Consider the following 23,591-nt stretch of genomic DNA (forward strand, 5'->3'; position numbering starts at 1 on the left):
TCAGCTTGCGCAAGTACCCAGGCTTCGGAACCATACATCAGCACGGGTAGTATCAGAGTTTTGTAAAGCGTTATTTTTGTTTGACGAGATGTGGTTTTGTTTTTAAACTACTTACTTTTTATTTCACAACTGATGTCGTTAGTTGTGTTTATGGAGGTGCCAAGGTAGACGAAGTCTTTTACTACCTCAAAATTATAGGAACCAACGTCAACAGTTGGCCCGATCTCTATGGACGCATTGCGCGTCGACACATCAACTTAGTCTTCCCGCCGTTTACCGCCAGACCCACTTTAACAGATTCTCCTTCGAAGAAGGTGGTAGGTGTCGATCTGCATCTCTTCGGCCTTCTCCAGGATTTGCCGCAGGGTAAATATCTGGTCAATGGTGGAGTTGCCAGGTCTAAGGCCGCATTCGTATGGCCCAATTATCTCGTTGACCATAGGCATTAGTCGTTCGTACAATATCCCTGACACGATCTTGTAGGCAATCGGGAGTAGACTTATGTCCCTATAGTTAGAGCATACAGTCTTATCTCCTTTCTTATGGACGGGGCACAGGATACTCAGGTTCCAATCGTCGGGTACTCGTTCTTCCTGCCAGATGGTGCGTGTCGCCTCTGGTTTTGAACAGCTCGGCTGGTAAGCCATCGGCTCCTGCTGCCTTATTATACTTCAGCCGGTTTATTGCTGTCTTTACCTCATCTTGGCTGGGCGGTATACATTCAATACCATCTTCTGGGATTGGATCTGTGGTATCTTCGACGTCTTCGCTGGATACCAACAGGTTTGAAAAATGCTCTTTCCATACCCTGAGCACACTATCTGTATCAGTTACCAAATTACCTTGCTGGTCTCTACAGGAGGAGGTGCCTGTACCAAAGCCATCAGTTTGATGCTTCACTCTTTGGTAGAATTTTCGGACTTCATTCTGGCTCGTGTACATCTCGATTTTTTCACACTCCCGCTTTTCCATCTCTCTCTTTTTCCTGCGGAAAAGACGTTTCTCCTCTCTCCTTTTCTCCCGATGTCTCTCTCGTCATCTCCTGATCATACCATGGATTCCTTGGTTGAGGTCTCTGGTATCCAAGTACGGATTTTGCGGCTGTTTGCATGGAGTGGGCAATACTTTGCCATTGCGCTGATATGTTATCGGGATGAGGAGTGCTTTGATTAAGCAATTGGGCTAGTTGAGTGGAATATGCTGTGGCTATCTGTTGTGATTGCAGCTTACCGATGTCTAACTTTCGTGTTGTGTCTGTACGTACTTTGTTTGCTACGTTTAACCGGGTGCGTACCTTTGCTACAACTAGGTAGTGGTCCGAATCTATGTTTGCTCCTCGGAACGAGCGCACATCTAACACGCTCGATGAATGTCTTCCATCTATTTCTTGTTTTCTGATCTGGAGTCAGCCAGGTGCCCTTATGGATGTCGAGATGTTTAAATCTGGTGCTGCTAACTACCATGTTTTTTGCCGCTGCGAAGTCTATCAGCCTCATGCCATTGTCAGATGTTTCACTGTGGAGACTGAATTTTCCGACTGTTGGGATAATATCTTTTCCTTTCCATTTTTGGCATTAAAATCGCCTAGAATCATTTTAATGTCATGGGCAGGACAACGGTCATATGTTTCTTCTCAGCGCTCATAAAATATATCTTTGGTCTGTTCGTCCTTGTCTTCAGTGGGAGCATGAGCGCAAATAAAGCTGATGTTGAAAAATTTTGCTTTTATTCGAATTTTAACAAGTCTTTCATTCACGAGTGTGAAGCTGCAGACCAGGTTTTTTAACCTCCGACCAACTACAAATCCGCAACCAAACTCATGCTTTATGTCATGGCAGCTATAATACAGTGCGTCACCTTTTGGTGTTGTTGTGACGCTTTTCCCGTTCCATCGTATTTCCTGTATGGCAGTAATGTCGGCCTTGTACTTTTCAAGTACATCTGCCAATGCGTAAACTGCACCTTCTCTATAAAGTGTGCGAACATTCCAGGTGCAGATTCGCAGATCATGGTCCTTAAAACGTTTGCGGGGGTCGTCAACTTTAGAGGGATTTGTTTTTCTTTTCTTTCGTTTTTCATAGTAGGCTGCTTTTTCTAGGGGAGGGTTACTAACCCTGCGGCCAAACCCAAGTTTGCAAACACATTTGCATTTGAAAAACGAAAAGTTCTAGGACAAAGAAGCCACTACATAGTCGATACGTCCGAAGATCTGCTTCACCACCAGTGAAACCAGGTAACGTAATTTGGTGACTATGTGGGTTCGAGTCCTTGGCTTTCCTTTTTCACTTGCAAATAATTTCCGATCATCAAGCGAAAACGAAAAAATTAATAAAAAATCATTAAAAATGATCTTCGCCCTAAAAAGACAAAAATTCAAAAATAAAAAACAGGCTGAGCCCGGCTGGGATTTGAACCCGTCCTTGAAAACATATCAAAAAATGTTGTCACGGCGTGTTAGCGTTCAAAGCCAAAACTCATAACATCAAAGGCAGCGCAAAAAACGATTGTCGTGAAGAAAATACATTTCAGCGGCCAAATATCCGCGTATATGTATAAAACATATTTGCATTTGAAAAACGAAAAGTTCTAGGACAGAGAAGTTACTACATAGTCGATACGTCCGAAGATCTGCTTCACCACCAGTGAAACCAGGTAACGTAATTTGGTGACTATGTGGGTTCGAGTCCTTGGCTTTCCTTTTTCACTTGCAAATAATTTCCGATCATCAAGCTTAACTCTAAACGAGAAAATTATTTAAAAAACACGTTTTTAACGTTCTTATGGATGAACGCGCGGCACATGTTAGTTCACTACCTTTAACGGTCGTTAAAGGCAGCTCCCCAGGTGACACCACGGGGAGGTCAGTGTCCACTTGAGATGAGAGAGGGACCAAGATAACCGTTCCTTTGTATCTCTCATCCCCTACGTCACCCGGGTTATGACTTTATATATAAAGTAATTACTATCTGTCCTATAAAAATCCACAACTTTATTAATATTTTCTAGAAATAGAAAAAAACTTCTTCGGATAAGTCCCAAACAAATACTACAAAAAGACCATGTCGACGCCTCCAAACAATAGTATGCTATGTAGACTTAGCATGTTTTCAAGTTCTTTACATTTTTATATTGAACGTCCTTTAACTTAAATTGTGTCAAATTTTGGTAATGATCGGACAATCCGAACAGAAGTTATAAACAAATATTTACTTAGCATAGTACTGAAAGTCAAAGAAATTTCCAAAATTTTAGAGCTTGTCCTGCAAAACTCGCTTTTCAGAATTAGCAAACTATTATTTGGAGGTGTCGAACATCCTTTAACTTAAATTCTTTCTAATTTTGGTAATGATCGGTCAATCCGAACAGAAGTTATAAACAAATATTGACTTAGCATAGTACTGAAGTTCAAAAAAAATTCCAAACTTTGAGAGCTTCTCCTGCAAAACTCACTTTTTAGACTTAGCATACTATTATTTGGAGGTGTCGATGTTATTGTATTTCCCAATGGTTGGAAATCATAAATTTCTTTCCGGAAAAAAGTTTATATAAAAAATCATTTAAAATCTACCACTTGTTTTATGTTTCGTATGCCCTAATAAGATACATAAATTATACTTATTATTACCTACATCCTAAGTGTATGCTTCGAAATTACAATTGATTTTAATTAACTGATAGGACGACCACCATCATCACCACCACCAACAAAAGTAACAAATTAACAATAAAACATCAAGTGTTTTTTAAACAAATGAAATACCGTTAAAGAGATAATGGTTAATTACAACCTCAGATTGTGTTTTGTTTCCCTTCGGAAATTAACAATGGCAGTAAGGCGAGAAGACACTTTCACTACAACAGTTTGCAAAAACAAGAACAATAAGACAATGCAAGTACAACAACACAATACAAGACAATAAAGCAAACATAGAAAAAAGAAACAAAACAACAACAACCACAACTGACATCTTTTAATGAATGTTGACAATTCAAGTACAAATGAATATTAATAACAACAAATAAACAAAACGAAAAACACACAATGAATTGTTGTAGTTTAAATGTAAAAGATAATAAAAGAATGAAGGAATAAAATAAATTAAGAGAAATACAAGCAAATGTTTTTTTAAATAATGCAAAGAAGGGTCGGCAGTAAAGATTTGCAAGGATAATGGTGTAGTAAGGCTTTCACATTGGCATTCAGAGTATCAAACAATGTGTCGCAGACAAAGGTATTTAGAAGGAAAATGAAAATAAGGAAACTTGTTGACAAATTAAAACAAACTAACAATAAGTAAAAAGCTATGAATATTCTTCCAACGCTATCTTCATGCCTGCAATGATAAACTTTTTTATTAGTTCATGCCCACAATTAAAAACATTTTTCATTACTGAGATTTTTTTAAGGTTACGTAGAGGTTGTTAAATTGGTATGGATGAGTTTCGTTAAGACGAAGAAAACTGAGCTTTAGCATGATTTAGAGGTAATTTTCAGGAAGGCTGTTTATGGAGGTTGGAAGAAGTACCAAGCAACGAACCTGATCGGCTTTGACAGGGAAACGTCCCTCTTTCATCTCAAGTGAACATTAATCTTCTCAATCCCTTGGTAACGGGTTCTTCTATACCGGATTGGCCTAGAACCACACAACATCCGTGTTCTGGCAAGCGGTTTCCACTTCAGTCTACACATGTTTGTATTTGTATCGTTTTTCTGTATTGTAAGCATCATATCTCATAATGCCTGCTCTGGACTCTTTGAGGCAAAGAAAACCACACATATGCATCCTCTATACTCAAACTTCGGTAAGATGCAACAGATGCCGGGATTGGTTGCTTTCTGGGGTTGTTATATTGCTGCATGCTGCGAAAACACAGACCACAGTGATTTGTCGTCGCGGTGATCAGAATACGAGACTCCCCCATAGTCCCCAAAAAGCAGACGAGCACGCAGCACTTTTGAAATATAACTGTAATGAACTCCAAGGTTAGGTCGAGGAAAGAGTGGATTTGTGTGTCGGTCGCGGAGGTGCACGAAATCAAGTTAAACAAAAGCTACTGCTTACATCGTTTGATGGTTACAACGTACTGAGGAAAAATCCCACCAGAACTGGAGAAGGGTGATTAGATTTTCTATTGCACCAGTCAGTTCAATGCAGACCTATCTCGCTTAAGCCTGGCTCTGATGACCCGTAAATGGAACGTATGGTAGCAGTCAGGTGTGTAACTACCGAGGTAGAGTTGCTAAATAAATAGCTGTACTCCAGGTTATAGGCCTAACATTAGCCCAGAGAGTGTTACAGTTCGCCAGACATAACCTGGCGCCACCTGGCAACCGGTCGTTTCACTTGAATCTGACCATAGTTGTCTCCATCGATTTCATTACCTCTGAAGGCCGCAGATGATGACCGATAATGTTGCGAATGACATGTAAAATCAATCAAAGCATTGGTCCCTGATGGAATCTCCGTGTACTACTGAAGCAGCTGGATGTGCCTGGAGTCGAGTATGTCATTAAAGTTCTCAACCTGTCGCTAGACAACCACATTGGTCCCGCTACTGAAGTCAAGCAAGAATTCCAGCAATGGTGAATTGCTTTTGTCGCCCGTTGTAGAGTTGAGAACTCAGTTGAATGCCAGGGTCGACGGTAGCAGAATTCCGACCACAAACTACCCCAAAATTCTAGGGGTCATATTCGACAGCATATTCATGTCGTCGGCGTATGTCACAGCTATCTGCGAGAAGCTGAGATGTAGGAACAAGGTCCTCAAGTCCCTAGCCGGCAGCACATGGGGTGCAGATAAAGAAGTTATGCAGATAAAGAAGTTATGCGAAGTAAGTTATGCGACGTCCAGTGTGGTCCGCGTATATAAGTGTAACATAATGGAAAACTATTAAAAAATCTCAGAATGCTGCTCTGCGAACTGCAGCAGGTACCCGCTTATGTCATCAATGGATCATCTATATGAGGAAAAAATTCTTCCAGTACAGCACCGCATGATTTCGTTGCAGTACTTGCTCGAATGTTACCATGAGTGCCATTCTAATCACCATATGGTGGATAACACCCCCCACACTGGGTTGTGAGAAGGGATCTTCATGATCTAACAAGAGAGGTCCAACGTTACAAGAGAGAACCCCTAGATCAACATGCCTATCAAGCAGGTTGAAATATCATTCACACAGATGCAGTCACAGCTACCATAAACAAGTATCGTTTGAATGCGGTCCTTGGAGAACATGCACCATCTACCGCAGCTGTGAAACGTCAACTGCCACGACAAACCAGAGTAGTTTTGGCACAACTACACTCGGTATGGAACAGCCGTCTAAATTCCTATAGGGCAAGAATCGATGACACAATGATAAACATCTGTCCAGCATGCGGATATGAATGTCCAGATACTTAAATTTGATGCTGCAATCTGCCATGTTCTTTTGCCGATGCGAAGTCAGCCTTATATTGTTGTCAGATGTTTCATTATGAAGACAGAAATTCCCGACTGCTGGACCAAAGATATACTACTTTCCAATTTTGGCATTAAAATCGCTTAGAATAATTTTAATATCATGGCCAGAACAACGGTCATATGTTTCTTCTGAGCGCTGGTCTGCACGTCCTTGTCTTCAGTGGGCAACTAGAATACAGTTCGTCACCTTTAGGTATAGTTTTAACGCCTTTCCCAATCCTTCATATTCCGGAATGGCAGTAATATCGGCCTTGTACATGCAGAGATTATACCTACAAGTAATGTTGCAAGCATGAGTGATTGTCCTGCCAACAAATTATGAAGAAAAGAAAGGTCAATTTTTATCAGTAGGTTCAAATGAAGGAAAACGTCTAAAAATATGGTGTCAGTTTAAGTCGGTAAGGCGAGGAAAGCCCTTTAGGTATATCCTAAGTTCGACTGCTAAAACAAACTTTATTTTGTAGCTATGTTATAGCCATATTAAGAATTCTGAACACTTACACGTTTGTTGTATTAGTGTTAAATAACTTAGCTTGTGAGAGACGCACACCACATTACCTACCACAAAAGCCTTAAAGCCTCCACACGCTTTAAACTTCAAAATAAGTTGACCTTCGACAAAGCTAGTATAAAGCCTTCATATATTCTTAATCTCTATTGTATATTTGAAGATTTTCCTGTCTCACTTTATACTTTGCTTTAAATCCATTTTCCATACTTAATTTCAAGCAAGAGAATACGTAAACAATGCTAACATTGAAAATCATTAGATTGGCAACTGGGCTATGGCCGGCCAGCAAATTCAAAGTCAAAACGTTGTGGCGCTAAAAAGATAATAGAATTGTTTACACTTTGAAAAATAACAGTTACATTCTTTTCACTGCCACTACAGAGATGTGCGATTCTTAACCCTTTATTGCATGATTTTTTTCTTTCTGGACAAAATTAATGGAGGTGATAGATTTCGAGCTCCTAATTACTGAAAAAATAGTTAAAAAATTTTTATTATATATTTGTAGCATAAACTGAGCACAATACTAAATTTTTTTAAAATATTTCGTCATATAATATTTTCTATACTTTACGAATTTTTCTTCAACTCATTTTCTTCTTTCATCTCATTATCTTGTTTTAATCTTCAAAATCTGAAATATAAAAAAAATTAAAATAAATATAAAATAACATTGTTTAATGTTTAATTTTCAAACAGCGGATTTTCAACTTCAGACTCATTTTACTGTTAGTTACAGTTGCTTTTTTTGGGGGGTTATTTATTTTTTCCTATGTAGTGGACTTTAAAAAGATATCCAGACATGATAATCATGAAGTGAAATTGCCCTTTCATATATTGTTTGTGAATTTAATGATATGATGGAAATTTACTTCTATATGCAAAGAAGGATTAACACCTACACTAATGAAAACTAAAATGTGTGGTGCATACTTTTAGGCAACTCAGTAGTGGATGTCTTTAACACGTTCGCGGACGTGAATGCTATAGCATTCATTTGCAAAGTCAATTTTTTGTCATTTACTTCAATACAATCGTACGTTTTTGCGATTAAAGTACATAGTACTATAAATTTTATCAATATCCATAACATAATAAATAAAAAATTGTAATAGGTCTAATAATTATTTAATAAATACAAAAAAACTAATTTCTGAAAAAATTGGGTGTCCGCGAACGTGTTAACTAATGTCGTTTACCAAAAATAATCGGTAAAATTAAAATACAAATTTAATGGAAAGTACTAATAAAAATGTTACCGATTTTTTCAGTAACCAAAAAAACTGAAAACTCCACTTCTGAATCGATGGGCATTTTTAGCAATATTTAATAATTTTGTTAATATTTAATACATCTTCTTGGATTTGTTTTAGTTTAGTCTGTAGCCAGTTATCTCGTATTAGTACGACTTACAACAGGGAAATTTTCAGGTGGGCACCCAGTTGTTGTTGTAACATTTGTTAGTAAGTTCATTCATCTGCTTAATATGGCTCTGGGTCTGTCTCCAGTTCTAGGAATGTGGCTGATTCGATGATATGTAACCAAATATCTACTGGAATTAGTTGAGTTTTTTGTTTTGCACGGTATCATGGATACTTGTCCTATAGGATACCGAGCGTAGTTGAGCCAAAACTACTCTGGTTTGTCGTGACGCTCTTCAGCTCCGATTGATGGGGGATGTTCTCCGAGGAACATAGTTGTTTATGGCATCTGCAACTGCATTCGTATGAATGATATAACCTGCTTGGTGATCTAGGGAGATATCACCCCACCTTGGGGAAGTCCATGTTTCACTCTACGGAGTTTGGACTTCTTGTTCCTGAATTCCACGTACGACTGGATTCCAAACATATAACTGATTATCCAATGTCTATCTGCTCGATATCCTCAAAAAGCGTGGAGTGCTTGACAGTAGCAAAGGCTTTTGATAAGTCAAGCGCCACCATCACTGTCCTGTCACACGGCTTGCTCTGGTTGAGTCATCGACAAATATGTGTGGAGATGGTGTGAAGCGCTGTTGTCATTATGTGACAAAGCTCATCGCGCTCATTTGCTTGTTCTGTCGTCTCTGCTGGGAAGTTAGGTTTCACTTCGGGTATTCGACCAGCAGGTATATGGCGAACGGTTGCAGCAGTGATGATGTCTCAGAACGTCCTTTTCGCTACCCGAACATCAAAATTATTGGGCAGATCTCTGAAGCGGTGATTAGTGAACTCTCCGGCGCTCGGTCAATTAGCTTTCCCATATTTGACGAAAGTGCGGTGTTCAGAGGTGATGAAGCCTGGAGGTCTGCTGATGAAGACAATTATGGGGAGATGGTCTGATCCAAGAGAAACCACTGGTTGTCATCATGTCATGGTGACATCATTTGTCAGACTAGGTGATACGATGGTTATATCTGGCGAACTGAGACAATCTCTGCTAATTCTGGTGGGGCGTCTCATTGACCGTGCAAAACCCCTGTGGTCATTTCCGAAGACCGAATGCCACAACCAGAGCTCCGAATACTTGCTCGAATTCCACTCGCGAGTGAAACCCTTATCAAATTCCCCCAAGCAAAAACTCACCCCCAAATAAACTTGCCCCAACCCGACCAAAAATTGCACCCAAAAAAACTTACCCCCTCCACCCAATTTTCACTGGCGAGTAAATCGGAGCTCTGGCCACAACTCATGATGAGTATTAAAGTCCCCCAAGACCAGACGGTTATGACCTTCCACAATCGGGCTAATGTTGGGCTTATAAGCTGGAGCACAGTTATTTATGGGCAGAATGTATGCAACTCTACCTCGGCAGTGGCATACCTGACTGCTAGCCCCATACATTCCATGTGCGGGTCGTTAGAGCCAGGCTCAACCGAGATGTATTGAACAGACTGCTCCAATAGGATATCTAATCCTCTACCTCCACTTCTAGTGTGATCTTTTCTCAGTAACCATCACAACGCTGTAAGGTGCAGTTGTTGTTGAGCTTGGTTTCCTGCACCGCCGCGACCTTGATATTGTTCTGACTCATGAAGTACACTATTTCCTCGATCTTACCTCGTAGTCAATTGCAATTAAATTGCAAAAAGGATGCATTTTCAAGGATTGGAACAACAACGGCTGGTTTTAAATGCAGCGTGTGCGGCTACTGTTGGGGGACTACGGGGGAGTCGCTTAATCTGACGACGCCGACTCACTGGGGACTATGTTCACGCAGCATTCAGCAACATAGTGCCTGCCGTAGTCTCTCAGATGGACAAGTCCAAAAGAAGCCCTTAGATGTCCCCACTCACGACATCTATTGTTTCTCACCAAAGATTGATTTTGGGTGAAGATGCGGATTGGTCCTGTGTTTTCCTCCGTCCCAGCATAGACCACAAGAATCCGGAACAGACATTTCGGGATATGCTGCTCCCAACACAGGAAAACGATACAAATACAAACATGTGTACAATGAGGTGACCTCCGCTGCACAGTGGTTCAGGAATCGATTTTCCTGGCCAAAACCTCAAGTTTTTGTCGTCGCCGATTGTTCATTTCTGTATGGGATTCGATAGTAAATATATTGAAACTAAGGAGACTAAAAAATTAGGTCAAAATATTGGAAGGTGTGGGCGTGGCGTGCTCCTAAAGACGACCATTTTTTCGCAATTTTGCTATTCCTCGGAAACTATAACAGATCTCTCTATCTCTCTCTCTCTCTATCATTTCAATAGTTACAGAGTTTTGACTGGGAAAAAACGATTCTGAACCACTGTGCGCTGGCTGGAACACGGATGTTGTGTGTTTCCGGGTCAATCCGGTAAGAGAAAACCCGTTGCCGTGGGATTGAATTTGCCCACAGCAATATTTATATTTAAAATTAGCTTTGAATTAAACGTGTATATTTCACCATTATTAAATCTTCATTAAGGGTCACTATTGAAGCAACAATGGGAGATAGAGCGAATTTTTGGGAAATTCGTCTCTGAAGAATAAAATAGTCATAAAATATTTAACTAAATCCAAAGTATAATTTCTACTTATTTATTTTTGCTTTTAAAATCTTTCGCTAGATTTCCTTCCTAAGATTTTTAAATATTTTTCATAAAATTTTACTTTTTTCAGTGTATTTTTATTTAAAATTGACATCTTCGTTGCAGCTCAGCTACTGAAAATCATTCCTTGCAAGACTGGCAGACAGACAAATAGTTCAATTGTACATAACATTTGTTAGTTCTGCCGCCCCTCGACAGTCATGATAATGACAATGGTCATTGAGTGTCAAATGCCCTCCAGTAGATATAATAAAAAGAAATAATGCTTGTCTAGTCAAACACCGACAAGTAAGCTCCAAAACATAGTCGTACTTAACCATTGGTGGCAGAGTAACCTACCAAACAAACGATAGAAGAAGACCATGTGAAATTTCCATCTAAAAGAACGACCACAACGACGATAGACTGTCGTCAGAACATGGTGGACCATGACTATGACAACGGCCAATTGCAAATGCTGCCCTCCATTGCAATAACAATTAAAGAAGTAGGTTAAAGTCGTTGGTTGCATTGCTAAAACCGAGAATTTGAAATAAAATTGAAATTGACATAAAATAGAAATATGTATATGGGCAACACGACAATATGGTGATAAGTTGCGTGTGAAAAGTCATAACCTCCAGTGGAAGATGTAAAAAAATATTTTAACGCTATGAGGAAGATGTTTGTAGGTAATAAACATTGGAGAATGATTGTTTTCTAGAAATCACAAAATGACAGTCACATCTAGTTGCTCAAATCCTTTGCTACAGCACACATTGGGCCCAATGACAGGTTTTTGAGGCAAAAAGTCACTGGAAGCAGCTAGAGCTACCAAATTTCGTTCCAATGTTTTTAATGGGCATAAAAGTACTTCTGCAAAATTTGGTAAGAATCGGTTCAGATATAGATATAGTTTTCATGTATATGTTTCATCCGATTTAATCCGATTTTATATTTAAGCCCCACAAAGGTCACAATTTGCATCCGATCGCCTTAAAATTTGATATGGTAAATCCTGTTCAGGTTAGAATCAGGTCCTGAAAATTTGGCTCTGATCGGTTCAGATATATATCTACATATATATAGAAACCTTTTCAGGTATACAATGATGTTCGAAATATAAATCTTCTGAAATGCTGGACCGAATTTGATAAAATTTTGTTTGTAGATTCATAAGGTCTGAGAATAGATCGTAAGGTACTTTTTATACCGAAAAATGGAGGGGGTGGGGGACCTCCCCCACAACAAGTTTTAGCCAAACGCGAAATCTCAGAGATTATTAGACGCATTGGTATACAAAACAATAGTAATTGTGACCTCTATCATTAACTTATGTTTTGGAAGTAGAAAACCGCGATCGCGTCCGTTATTTGAAAACTTTATAATTACAGGTTAAGATCTTGAAATTTAGTAGGTGTTTGTAGTACCAGTTATTAAATTTAAAGATCTAGAATATTGAAGATTTCAATGCTTGGTGTAACTCGGATAAGATTACTATAAAATTTGGCGACTTGTGTCATATTGAGCATCGTCCAGTCCCAACCCAATCTAATAAATTAAAATATCCACATTTGTAAGTGTCACGCTATCTGTAAGTAATTTTCTATAAGTATTCGGATCCATACGGACATGAAATTTTTTTACACATATAGTACTCACTATTACCTTCTATCAGATATATATAGTTTCGACAATACGTCGCAATACCGCGAGTTTTATTCCAAAAACTATTTAAACTACAATACGAACTACACAAAAAATACACCACAAGTCTACTTCAAATATTCCTTACCAAATCTAACTTCTTTTATTTCTTAATCAGAATATTAATTTATATACCTTTACACGTTTTATCCATTAAAAAAAAACTGTTTATTAAATCAGCGGTTTTTAATTGCCGAGCGAAACAAATTTGTTCTTCGTTGGATAAATTTTTATAAAATTTTACAAAGTAACATGCAATATCTTTGACAGCTCGGTATGTGACCACGAAGCGTTGCCAGGTTGAAATGATTTTGTTTCTAAGTGGCTCAAAGTGTTAAGAATCTAATCCCGTTACTAATTTATACAAATATATGACTTCGAAACTAGACTTTTTGCCTCAGAAACCTGCCATTGGGCCCAATGTGCAGCAGTACGGGTAGTAGCAGTGGCATGTCGAATGTGATTTTGTTTGACGAGAGGTGGCTTAGCTTTTACTTAGAGGAAGTCTTGGCCTTCCATTTCTGTGTTACTGCATTTTTATACGCATTTTTTATATGTTCATCATCGCTAATTATTGGGCCTAGCCAACGCTATAACTATAAGGGGGCGTGTCACGATCATCACACTAAAGAACAACAAATAAGCACTTTAGCACAGCAAATTACTAAGCACTTTAGTTGTTGTTTAGTGCAACGATGGTGACACGTGCCCATTTGGAGACCAAAAAAACGACAAAGTATTTGTTTTTGATTTTTTGTTCCCTAAATTTTTTCAATTTGATCCAAAAACCTTGTATATGAAATTTTATGGCGATCGGCTACCGTTAACCCGTGCCAGAGGGATCTTTGTTTCCATAGTAATTTGTATGGAACCAAAGGTGTATTTTTTACCATGTCATTGTTGTGGCTAAAAAACGAATCTTACAAAAAATTGCGAAAAACGGATCAGATTGCCTAAAATTGTCCTATCGAAGCTATACCAAAATCCATTTCGATTTTAACAATTTTTTGTAGGATTCGTTTCTTAGCCAAAGAAATGAACTGGTAAAAAATGTTCATCGATTGGAACATAAATGGGGATTTTAGAGTTTTTTTTTTTTTTTTTTTTTTTTGAAAATACACCTTTGGTCCCATACAAATTACTATGGATAGCCAAAAAATGTCTTGTTTGCAACAAGGGGCACCTATGAGCGTCTACTTTGCTCGAAAGTATCTATGTATCTCATCTGCATCTTCACATAACCTACAGTAGTCAATGTCATTGACATTCCATTTTGCAGTTAGAGATCTCACTCTGCAGTGACCCATTTTAAGTCCCACTGTTATTTTCATCTCATAGTGTAGAGTAATAGGACGGAGATCGTTGTACGAGAGAGACTACAGGCTAGGCTGCATTGGATTTTCTGCATCCAATTTCCAAGAGCCATCCTGGATGTGCTTTCTCGATGTAGATCTGACGAAATTTGCCGATATAGTAGCACATAGGGGGCCGGAAAGTTTCATCCACTTGAAGGTCGATAGACTTAGTGCCACCTCGAGCTAGTTCATCTGCTAATTTCTTTCCCATTATACTACTATGACCCGGTACCCAGAAAAGTTTTACGAGGGTGGCTCAAGAATTTATGGTCCGGAATTTTAGAGCCTTGAGGGTCACTTGACTATAGTCACTTCTTCTTTATTTGCCATTCCGTATTCGGGTTTTAGCGATCATACTATTACATAATGATAATTTGGTATATTTAACAAATCAGTTTATTAATTTATATATAGGTTTCTGTTTTTGGCGGCATTCAGAAGAGTTCTTTCATTATGGTCACTGGTCCTGTGAAATTGTCTTCGAGTCTTTTCACCAATTTAGCTGCTTTCTTGATAGCAAGAATTTCTGCCTAAAATACGCTGCAGCTATCCTTAAGCTTAAATGAATGTTTAATTATTGGTTTCTCGTCATAAAACCGGCGCCAGTGCCCTGCTTCATCTTGGACCCGTCTGTGCATATTGCTAGACAGTCCAGAGGAGAATTGCGTTCAACCCAAGTGTCCCTACTATGAAAGATAACGGATAAAGAGACACACCTAAAGAACGTGAGCGTATAATCGTTTATAGAACACCTGTCATTTAATTCAAGCTGACTACCAGTTAATTTTAAGACTTTCGCATGTCCGAAGTGTGAAGTTTTTCACTATAGACGCTCTCATTCGAAGCGGGGAAGACTGTATAGGTCTTGTCGCTTAACTATGAACAAGGGGGATGTGGATGTCTAAGGTCGAGAGAGTTTTCAGGAGTTCAGCAGCAGCTTTGCAATGATGTAGATTTAGCTATGTTTGTGCTGCTTCCTTCCTATTGCTGATTTGGAGGGATTCGCAAGCAAAACCTTCCTAGCCAGAAGTTAAGCACCCCTTCCAATTCTCAAATAGTCCTCCCCAGACTTGTCGGTGGCAAAATTTATGACAATACCGTCGATGCAGGAGAATGGACGGGTTGTGACAGTGTCAACTTCTTCGCTATAGGAGGGCGTTCCTCTGGGTGGTGATTTTGGATTGGTCGACTCAGGATCGCTCTGGTACCATCATCCATCACCCTTTTCGTGTTTTTGAGTCGAGGCAGATGAGCAGTCAAGTGAAACCTTGCCGGAGTAGTTGGACACTTTTTTGATTCTTTTCAGACTTTTTTGAAGTCTGCAAGTTAGTGGCATTGGAATGGGTGTCTTTTTCGAACAAGAGGTTTATCGTCATTTCCTTTAAGGTTTCGATAGGTGCTCCTGCAGTTCTTGGAGTGGTAATTTCGGAAAGAAGATGTTCCCTCTTAGTTGCATGAGGATAGTCCCTTTCGAACTTCCTCACGAACTTAAGGTTAGATCTTATCAGCTGAAATTTCCTTACACTGATGATATTTGGATCCCTGTTTACATACCGATTGCTGTATGTTTACATATCGATATACATTCATATCCAATACCTTTAGTTTTTGGAGGTTTGCGGCATCAGTGAGTCATACGTCTTATTGCCTGCCAGTGCTTTTTGCTTGAGAAGCGAAGATTTGTCGGATTTGACCTCAGAGAACATCCTCCATCTATCGTCTGCTGCCACGACAAACCAGAGTAGTTTCCGCTCAACTACTTTCGGGATGGCGCAGCCGTCTGAATTCCTATAGGGCAAGGATCGATGGCACCGAGCAAAGCATCTGTCCAGCATGCGACATAGGCTCGCACGACACACTGCACCTTTTCAACTGCCCTGTCAAACCTACTCAACTAACTCCATTCGATCTGTGGTTACAACCCATCGAAGCAGCCACATTCCCAGAACTGGAGATAGACCCAGAGCCAGATTAAGCAGAAAATGAACTTACAAGCATAAAATAAAAACACTGTTATAACAACAAGTAGTTGCTGAGTGTCGTCCCCACCCTTGGCTGCAGTACATTTCTTTGTACGTTGTCAGTTTCAATATTAGTGATGGTCAGGGATAGTGAAGTTGGTGCACTTGTCGGAGTGAAGACTGAGGGTGCCAAGGCATCCACACCTGTGTAGATCAATTGAAGTTTTATTTGTTTGTTTTTTGGGGATTTTTGTTAAAAGTTCGTCATTGATTGATGGAACGACTGAGGTCCACCGCGACATAGACACCTTACCAAGGCAAGAACTTGACAACTAAGCCTATTATTCGTTGAATCGCCCAGATATCAACGAGGCTCCGTTCAAATACAGTTGGTGTTCTAACTGCAAACATTTAAACACCGATAGACACGATATCGCTTAACATCTCGGTTTTAACGTTTCTCATTTTGGGTAGGAGGTTAGTACCTGATTCTATGTCGCTCGTCCAGAGATGCATTTTGGAATAAAGCAATTGCCTCCTCCTTTTTCAAGCGGGCCGGCTTCGGCGCAGGGTAAATCGACTCCAAATTGTCTGAAACGGATTTCGTCCGTCCAAACACCTGGGATTTAAAAGCATTTTTTGATAAGGCATATTCTGGTCGAATGAAAGTGTATTTTAGAAAATGTACTCTGAAACTCTGAGCCAGTGTCGGAGTCTCTCGACTCCGTCTCCGCAACCCTGCTTACATTCTCTCTGCAGAAATGATTCTGCACTTTTTTTCAGAAAATCCTTCAGAATATTGAAAAAAAAGCAATTTCAATCTGATCTACATTCTGCAAAATGAATTTTCTTTATAAATCACTCTCTAAAGATTGCAATTTGGCTGATAAGAAAGACAACAGAAAAAATAGACGATTTTATGTATCACTTTTGTTTCGATTTCCATTCGCATAGCTACATAGCTATTATAGCTCAATTGTGGGGTTATAATATCCGAATAATTTATATGCGGTTTAATTAAATCGTTCTGTGATGCTGTTGTTCATTTCGCATTGTTTGTTGTTGCCGGTGGCGGTCGCTGTATTAAATTGATTGCCTTTTTGTGCAATTTTATTTTGTTGTTTGTCGCCAACAACGACATTGACTTTAGTCGCCTATCTGCTGGTGCTGATGACATGAATGATATGTGAATGTGTGCATGTTCGGGTAATAGATGTATATCTTGGGTTTTGTTTACAATTCAAATTCAGATTCTGTAGACATAAAAAGTTCATATGACAAAGGCTTCTTAATTGTTCGGTGGCTGTTGTGTGGTATTCTATATCACCACAATTAGGCTTATTTTCACCTTTTTTTTTTGAAGCTAACATGTGTTTGGAAACGTGAGACCACCGCCAAAAAGGCAGAGCATAGTAATGACGTTTAGTGGTCTAGTTTTCCTAATAACTTAGCAATCATTAGGATTTTAGGAACTCACCTTTGTAACCACGCTCTGTCAAGAAATGAAGAGCACTGCGGGTTTTACTCCTTTGCCAGGTATTTGATGCAGTCACATTGTTTGCCTCAAGTCATGCTTTGCATTTTTAACAATTCTTTTAAAATAATTTAAAATTATGTCCCTTTTATGTAATCCGCCACGAAATCTCTTTCCCCTTTCCTTTCCAAAGCTCTTATCTCTCTATATTTTGTTGTCCATAGGTATTAATTTCAATTAAATCCTTAGCTAACCGGAGACAGTTTGAAATAACAATTATTTATTTAAATGATCATTTAAGCTGCTTTTCTCATCTTTTCCGTTAGGCTTTCCTCTATTGTCTGTGTTTGGGCGAGGTATTTTTGGGCCACTAGTTCTATTGTTCTATGGAGCTCCCTGGCAAACTAGAGGCATCAACATTGATAACCAAAAAAAAAAAAACACAACAACAACAATAAAACACACAAATGCTCATGAACAGACGAGCGACATTGTTGAGGCTTGATGTTGGCATTCTGTCATTGTTTGACTTAAAATGTTGAAATAGCTTCTGGCACAATGCCAGGCAGCCAGCAATTTACCATAGCTGGCTGGCTGAGCGATGCATTTTTATAGCTGGTATTATATGCTGGCTCATGAACCTAAAACCACCAAACTACCCACAGACCAAATTATGCAACGTGACCCTCCCTCCCCTCATCCATCTCGTATGATTTGAGAGAAGTGAGCCTCTAATACCGAGCATCATTACAATTACAACGTTATGATGAGTTTGAACATCATAACATAGTAATTGTTGTTGTTGTAGTTGTTGCTCCAACTGTGTAAATGTTTATTTATATGTTAATTTAATTGCTTTGAGATTATTATTTTAAATATTTAATAAACGTTTTATTGGTTTTGGCATATTACAGTATAACCTTTGGGCATTATTAAAATGTCATACTACTAAAGTATACTTTTAGGCTGTATGAAATAATTTAAATAGAAAGAATAACTGCAATGTGCCTAAATGGATTAAATTGGAAAGTAATTAAAATTAAAAGATGACTTTCTGAGCTACACACAGGGATTTTAATTTGACTTTATTTTTAAAGGATTTAAAAAGAATGGTGCAGTGGTAAGCACGTTTACCTTGCGCTCAGAAGGTCGGCGGTTCAATTCCTGACTTGAACATCAACATTTTTGGCGGTGGCGAAATGCTCTCAGTGTAATGATCGGCATCTGAATAGCTGTTTTTGACGCTGAGGAGGAGTAAAGCCTCAAGGGTATTCGACTCGGGCGACAAAAGCAAAATAGGTCTGAACGATTCAACTTTGTTTGCATCCTTGCCTGGCTTCAGTAGCGGGATCACCATACCTATTTTCTAGACTTCGGGAACGATGAGAGGTAGATTTAGAACTTTGGTGAGATACTCAAACCCCTGACGCACACAGCTCTTTCATCATTATCATCCAGATTCCATCATGGCCCAACGCTTTGGATAATTTAGCGTTCTTATTTCATTCGCAACATCAGCCATTGAAATTTGTAGTGGTTCCTCCTCAGCACGAAAAGATTTAATGGGACGTAGTAATCGTCTCTTCGCCCTATCACTCCCGGGATAATTTAGCGTTCTTATTTCATTCGCAACATCATCCATTGAAAATTGTAGTGTTTCCTCCTCAGCACGAAATGATCTAATGCGACGTAGTAATCGTCTCTTCACCATATCACTCCCGGGATGATCAACAAACTGCCAATTAAAATAACTTTCCAACCTCTTTGGATCAGTCAGCGTAACGTCGCCAAACACGACTGGGGTCCTATCTTCATTCTTTCCAGGTGACTTTCGAGTGTGACTTAACCGTTGTCCACAATTCACTTATTCTGGCTCCAATGTTGGAACTCTTCACATGATTCTACCTGTTCCGCTTTTGCTCACCGACCAACCTCTTATCTTACAGTGTCAGCTCCCTTGCTCTGGAGTCAATGGAGTTAGCTCGACGAAGCTCATCATGCGCATTTGCTAATGCCGTCGCCTTTACTGGAAAGTTTGGTCGAGTATTCGACCAGCGGGTATATGGTGAGCGGCTGCAGCAGTGATGATGTCTCGGAACGTCCTTTCTGCTACTCTAACATCTCTGAAGCGGTGGGGCAGGTCTCTGAAGCGGTGATTAGTGAACTCTCTGAAACTCCGCCAAAAAGCTTACCCATGATTGACGAAAGTGCTGGGTTCAGACGCTATGAAATCGGGCGGTGTGCTGATGAAGACAATATGGGGAGATGGTCTGATACAAGAGAACAGCGGATTGCCAGGTGACGTCATTTGTCAGACCAGGAGACACCATGGTTATGTCAGGCGAACTGCGACACTCTGCGCTAATTCTGGTAAGGCCCTCCTCATGGACCATGCAAAACGTAGAGCTATCAATATGCTCAGACAGCGCTATACCCCTCTGAGAACCGAATGCCACAACTCATGACGAGTATTAACGTCCCCCAAGCAGTCCCAAACCTGACTGTTACCCCCATACATTCCATATACGGGTCATTAGAACCAGACTCAAGCGAGATAGGTCTGTATTGAACAGAATTGTGCGATATGAAAGCTTATCTCCCACCTCCACTTCTGGTGCGATCATTCCTCAGTACGTTATAACCATTTACAGGGATTGAAACAACAATGGCCTTAGTTAAGTGTGCGGCTGCTGTTGATGGGATTGCGGGGGAGTCGCGTATTCTGATGACGACGACTCACTTGGGGATGAGTTCATGCTGCATACAATAATATAGTCCCTGTCGTAATCCCTCGCATGAAATAGTCCAGAACAACCCCTGAGATGCACTGAGATGAGTGTGGATGCGGATGTGACAAACTAAGCACAAATAAATTGGTTAAGGGGTTTCCTCCGTCCCCGTAAGAACCAAGAAGCATTCCGGGATATGTGCTCCCAGAAAAACTATGCAATACAAACATGTGTACACTGGCCAGAACACGAGTATTGTGTGATTCCGGTATCGAAGAACCCGCTGCCTTTCAGAGGACTTAACTTTTATAGAACTCCCTTTCAGAGATCTTCTTTTCTATAGAAGACCTTTTCAGAGGTCTTCTTTTCTATAGAAGTTCCTTTTAGAGGTCTTCAATTCTATATTTTCAGAGATCTTCTTTTCTATAGAAGACCCTTTCCGAAGTCATCCATTCTATAGAAGTCGATTTTAAAGGTTTCTATTCTACAGAAGTCGATTTTAAAGGCTTTCAATACTTTGCGAGGTCTTCTATTTTAAGAAAGGCCATTTCAGAGGTTTTCTATTGTAAAAAGATCCTTTCAGAAGTCTTCTACTGTACAGAAAACTATTTTAGAGGTCTTCTATTTGATCTCTAGAAGACCCTTTTAGATGTCTTCTATTCTATAGAACACCCAAACGAATGCTCCCCATCCTACATAATATGATTTGAATGGACCTTATTTATTTAAAAGACCTTCAGAAGTCATATATTCAAGAGAAAACTCTTTCAAATGGCTTATTTTCTATTGAATAGGTCTATCTTATCTCGACCTTTGCACATTTCTCCTGTAAAAATATTTTACAAAGGTCCCCTATTTATAGAAGATACTTTCTGAGTTCTCTTTTTCTATAGAAAAGGCATATTTGGAACTTCTTATCTAAATATTACCTTATTCTACAGAAGACTTTTCGAGATTTTCGTTTTGATAAAAAGGCCTTATAGAGAAAGTGTTTGGCCACTTCCAGTGTAAATATCAAGGTGATGCGCTGGTTACAGCTTTGTGCTTTTGTGAGGATTGTTTTAAGAAACTATGAGCGTAGCATTCTCCCCTCTTTTCACTCTGGAGGGGGTATACGGTATAAATTGTTTTATGTTGTTAATACAAAATGTTATAAACAAAAGTACAGATTATCTTATGATCCGAAAATAGGCATGGAAAAAAATCAGTCTCCAAAACAATCCTACCAATTTAGCGGGTTAAATATACCAGAAGAATTCTTCACTTTTCCAATTTTGTTAATGTACGTGGTCCGATAATATAGTTATAGCCTTATATATCCATAGAACTCATATTCTAGGGAATATATTTACTTGCATGTAAATTGTAAGTAAAAAATATTAGTCAAATGTTCCGTCTTTTGAGGAAGAACGCTTTCGAATGGAAGAAAAACTAATATATTTTTAAGTCCCATGTCATAGCTGTCAGATTCGCCAGTTGTTATACCACAAATTTGACATTCATTTTTTTATTTTTGGCCAATGGCTGGAACCACTGTGCAACGGTGTATGCTGCAGAAATTCTAGTTCCATTCTATTCATCGGCTCGGCTATCAGTTTTCAAGTTTTACTAATACATATGTACATATATTTCCCTATAGAATAATAAAAACAATACTAACATTTTCTATTCGAAATTTCTCTTTTCAGATGATGCAACATGCCTGGCAAAATTACAAACTTTACGCTTGGGGTAAAAATGAATTACGCCCGCTATCACAACGTGCCCACATTGGTAGTATATTTGGTTCCCAAGAGTTGGGAGCGACAATAATCGATGGTCTCGATACCCTCTATATAATGGGACTGGAGAATGAGTACAAAGAAGGACGTGATTGGATAGAACGAAAATTCTCACTAGACAATGTGACGGCTGATCTGTCAGTATTTGAAACGAATATTCGTTTTATTGGTGGTCTACTAACCATGTATGCCTTTACCGGTGATAATTTATACAAAGAGAGAGCACAGCATGTAGCCGATAAACTATTACCAGCATTCCAGACGCCAACTGGTATCCCATATGGTTTGGTGAATCCCAAAACTGGTATGAGTAAAAATTATGGTTGGGCATCAGGAGCCAGTTCTATACTTTCCGAATTTGGCACTCTGCATTTGGAATTTAGCTATTTAAGTGATATTACCGGCAATCCATTGTACAAGGAACGAGTACAGACTATTCGCCAGATTTTGAAAGATATTGAGAAGCCCAAGGGTTTATATCCAAACTTTTTGAATCCTAAAACAGGAAAATGGGGACAATGTAAGTTTGAACGATATTAATAAATTATGCCAAATTTACCTTCTTTTGTTCTAAATTTTTAGTACACATGTCCTTGGGTGCTTTGGGTGACAGTTTCTATGAATATCTATTGAAAGCCTGGATACAATCTGGACAAACCGATGAAGAAGCCCGGCAAATGTTCGACGAAGCAATGGTTGCCATTATTGACAAAATGGTGCGCACATCTCCAAATGGTTTGACTTATGTATCTGATTTGAAATTTGATCGTTTGGAACATAAAATGGATCATTTAGCTTGTTTTGCTGGTATGTTTTGATTTTGTGTTTTATTATATAAAGTACTCAATCTTGTTTTTCTTTTCCCTTCCAACAGGTGGCCTTTTTGCCTTGGGTGCAAATACAAGACAAAACGAACATACCGAAAACTTCATGAATATTGGTAAAGGTATTACGAATACCTGTCACGAAAGTTATATCAGAACAACAACACGTTTAGGACCAGAAGCTTTCCGGTAAGTAATTGTAAGCTTGAAGTGATTTACAGACAACTTCTTGGAGGACAAAGTCGGCAAGTACAAGTCTACATGCAAGTGCTTGGTATTAGCTCCATACGAATAAAATCGAATGCTATACCATCCTGATGTAAAACTGATCTGACATGCATGGGTGGGTTAACAGAGGGACTGTCGATTTAGTAGTGGATATTAACATATTCCTCTCGTGAAAAGGTGTTAAGACAAGTCAAATAGGAGTTCAACCTCCCACAAATGACATCGCAGAAGATATTCTGGAGCGGGTGGAATACAGTAGAGGTAGATATTAAACAGTTCCGGAGATATCACCCCACCTTGGGGAACTTCTTGTTTCACTCTACGGGGCTTGCACTTTTTGTCCCTGAGTTCCACGTACAACTGGATTCCACACATATAATTATCCAATGTTTCTATCAGCCCAATGCACAGTGTCCGATTTTCCAAAAAACCTGTCCAAAAATCGAAAAAAAATTATCAATTTACACTAAAAAGGGTCAGATATTGTTTATAGGATCCCAGTGCGTGTAGTTATGAAAAAATATATACATTTCTTGTTTAATAAGTAAGAGTAA

At 39.2% G+C, this 23,591-nt stretch overlaps 1 protein-coding gene across 23 annotated transcripts in view; it reads left to right on the top strand.

Annotated features, from left to right (window-relative positions):
* alpha-Man-Ia (alpha-Mannosidase class I a) overlaps nt 1–23,591 on the top strand; it is a 564,223-nt gene that overhangs the window by 535,465 nt on the left and 5,167 nt on the right. For all 23 annotated transcript variants that reach the window (XM_073974292.1, XM_073974287.1, XM_073974269.1 and 20 more), the window contains 3 exons: nt 21,893–22,505; nt 22,568–22,792; nt 22,860–22,998. In XM_073974292.1, the coding sequence (XP_073830393.1) occupies nt 21,893–22,505; nt 22,568–22,792; nt 22,860–22,998 (977 nt within the window). The remainder of the gene's footprint in view (nt 1–21,892; nt 22,506–22,567; nt 22,793–22,859; nt 22,999–23,591) is intronic.

The sequence above is a fragment of the Musca autumnalis genome, unplaced genomic scaffold (genome assembly GCF_047663935.1).
Source record: "Musca autumnalis isolate F117 unplaced genomic scaffold, ASM4766393v1 scaffold_3, whole genome shotgun sequence".
NCBI classification, from domain to species: domain Eukaryota; kingdom Metazoa; phylum Arthropoda; class Insecta; order Diptera; family Muscidae; genus Musca; species Musca autumnalis.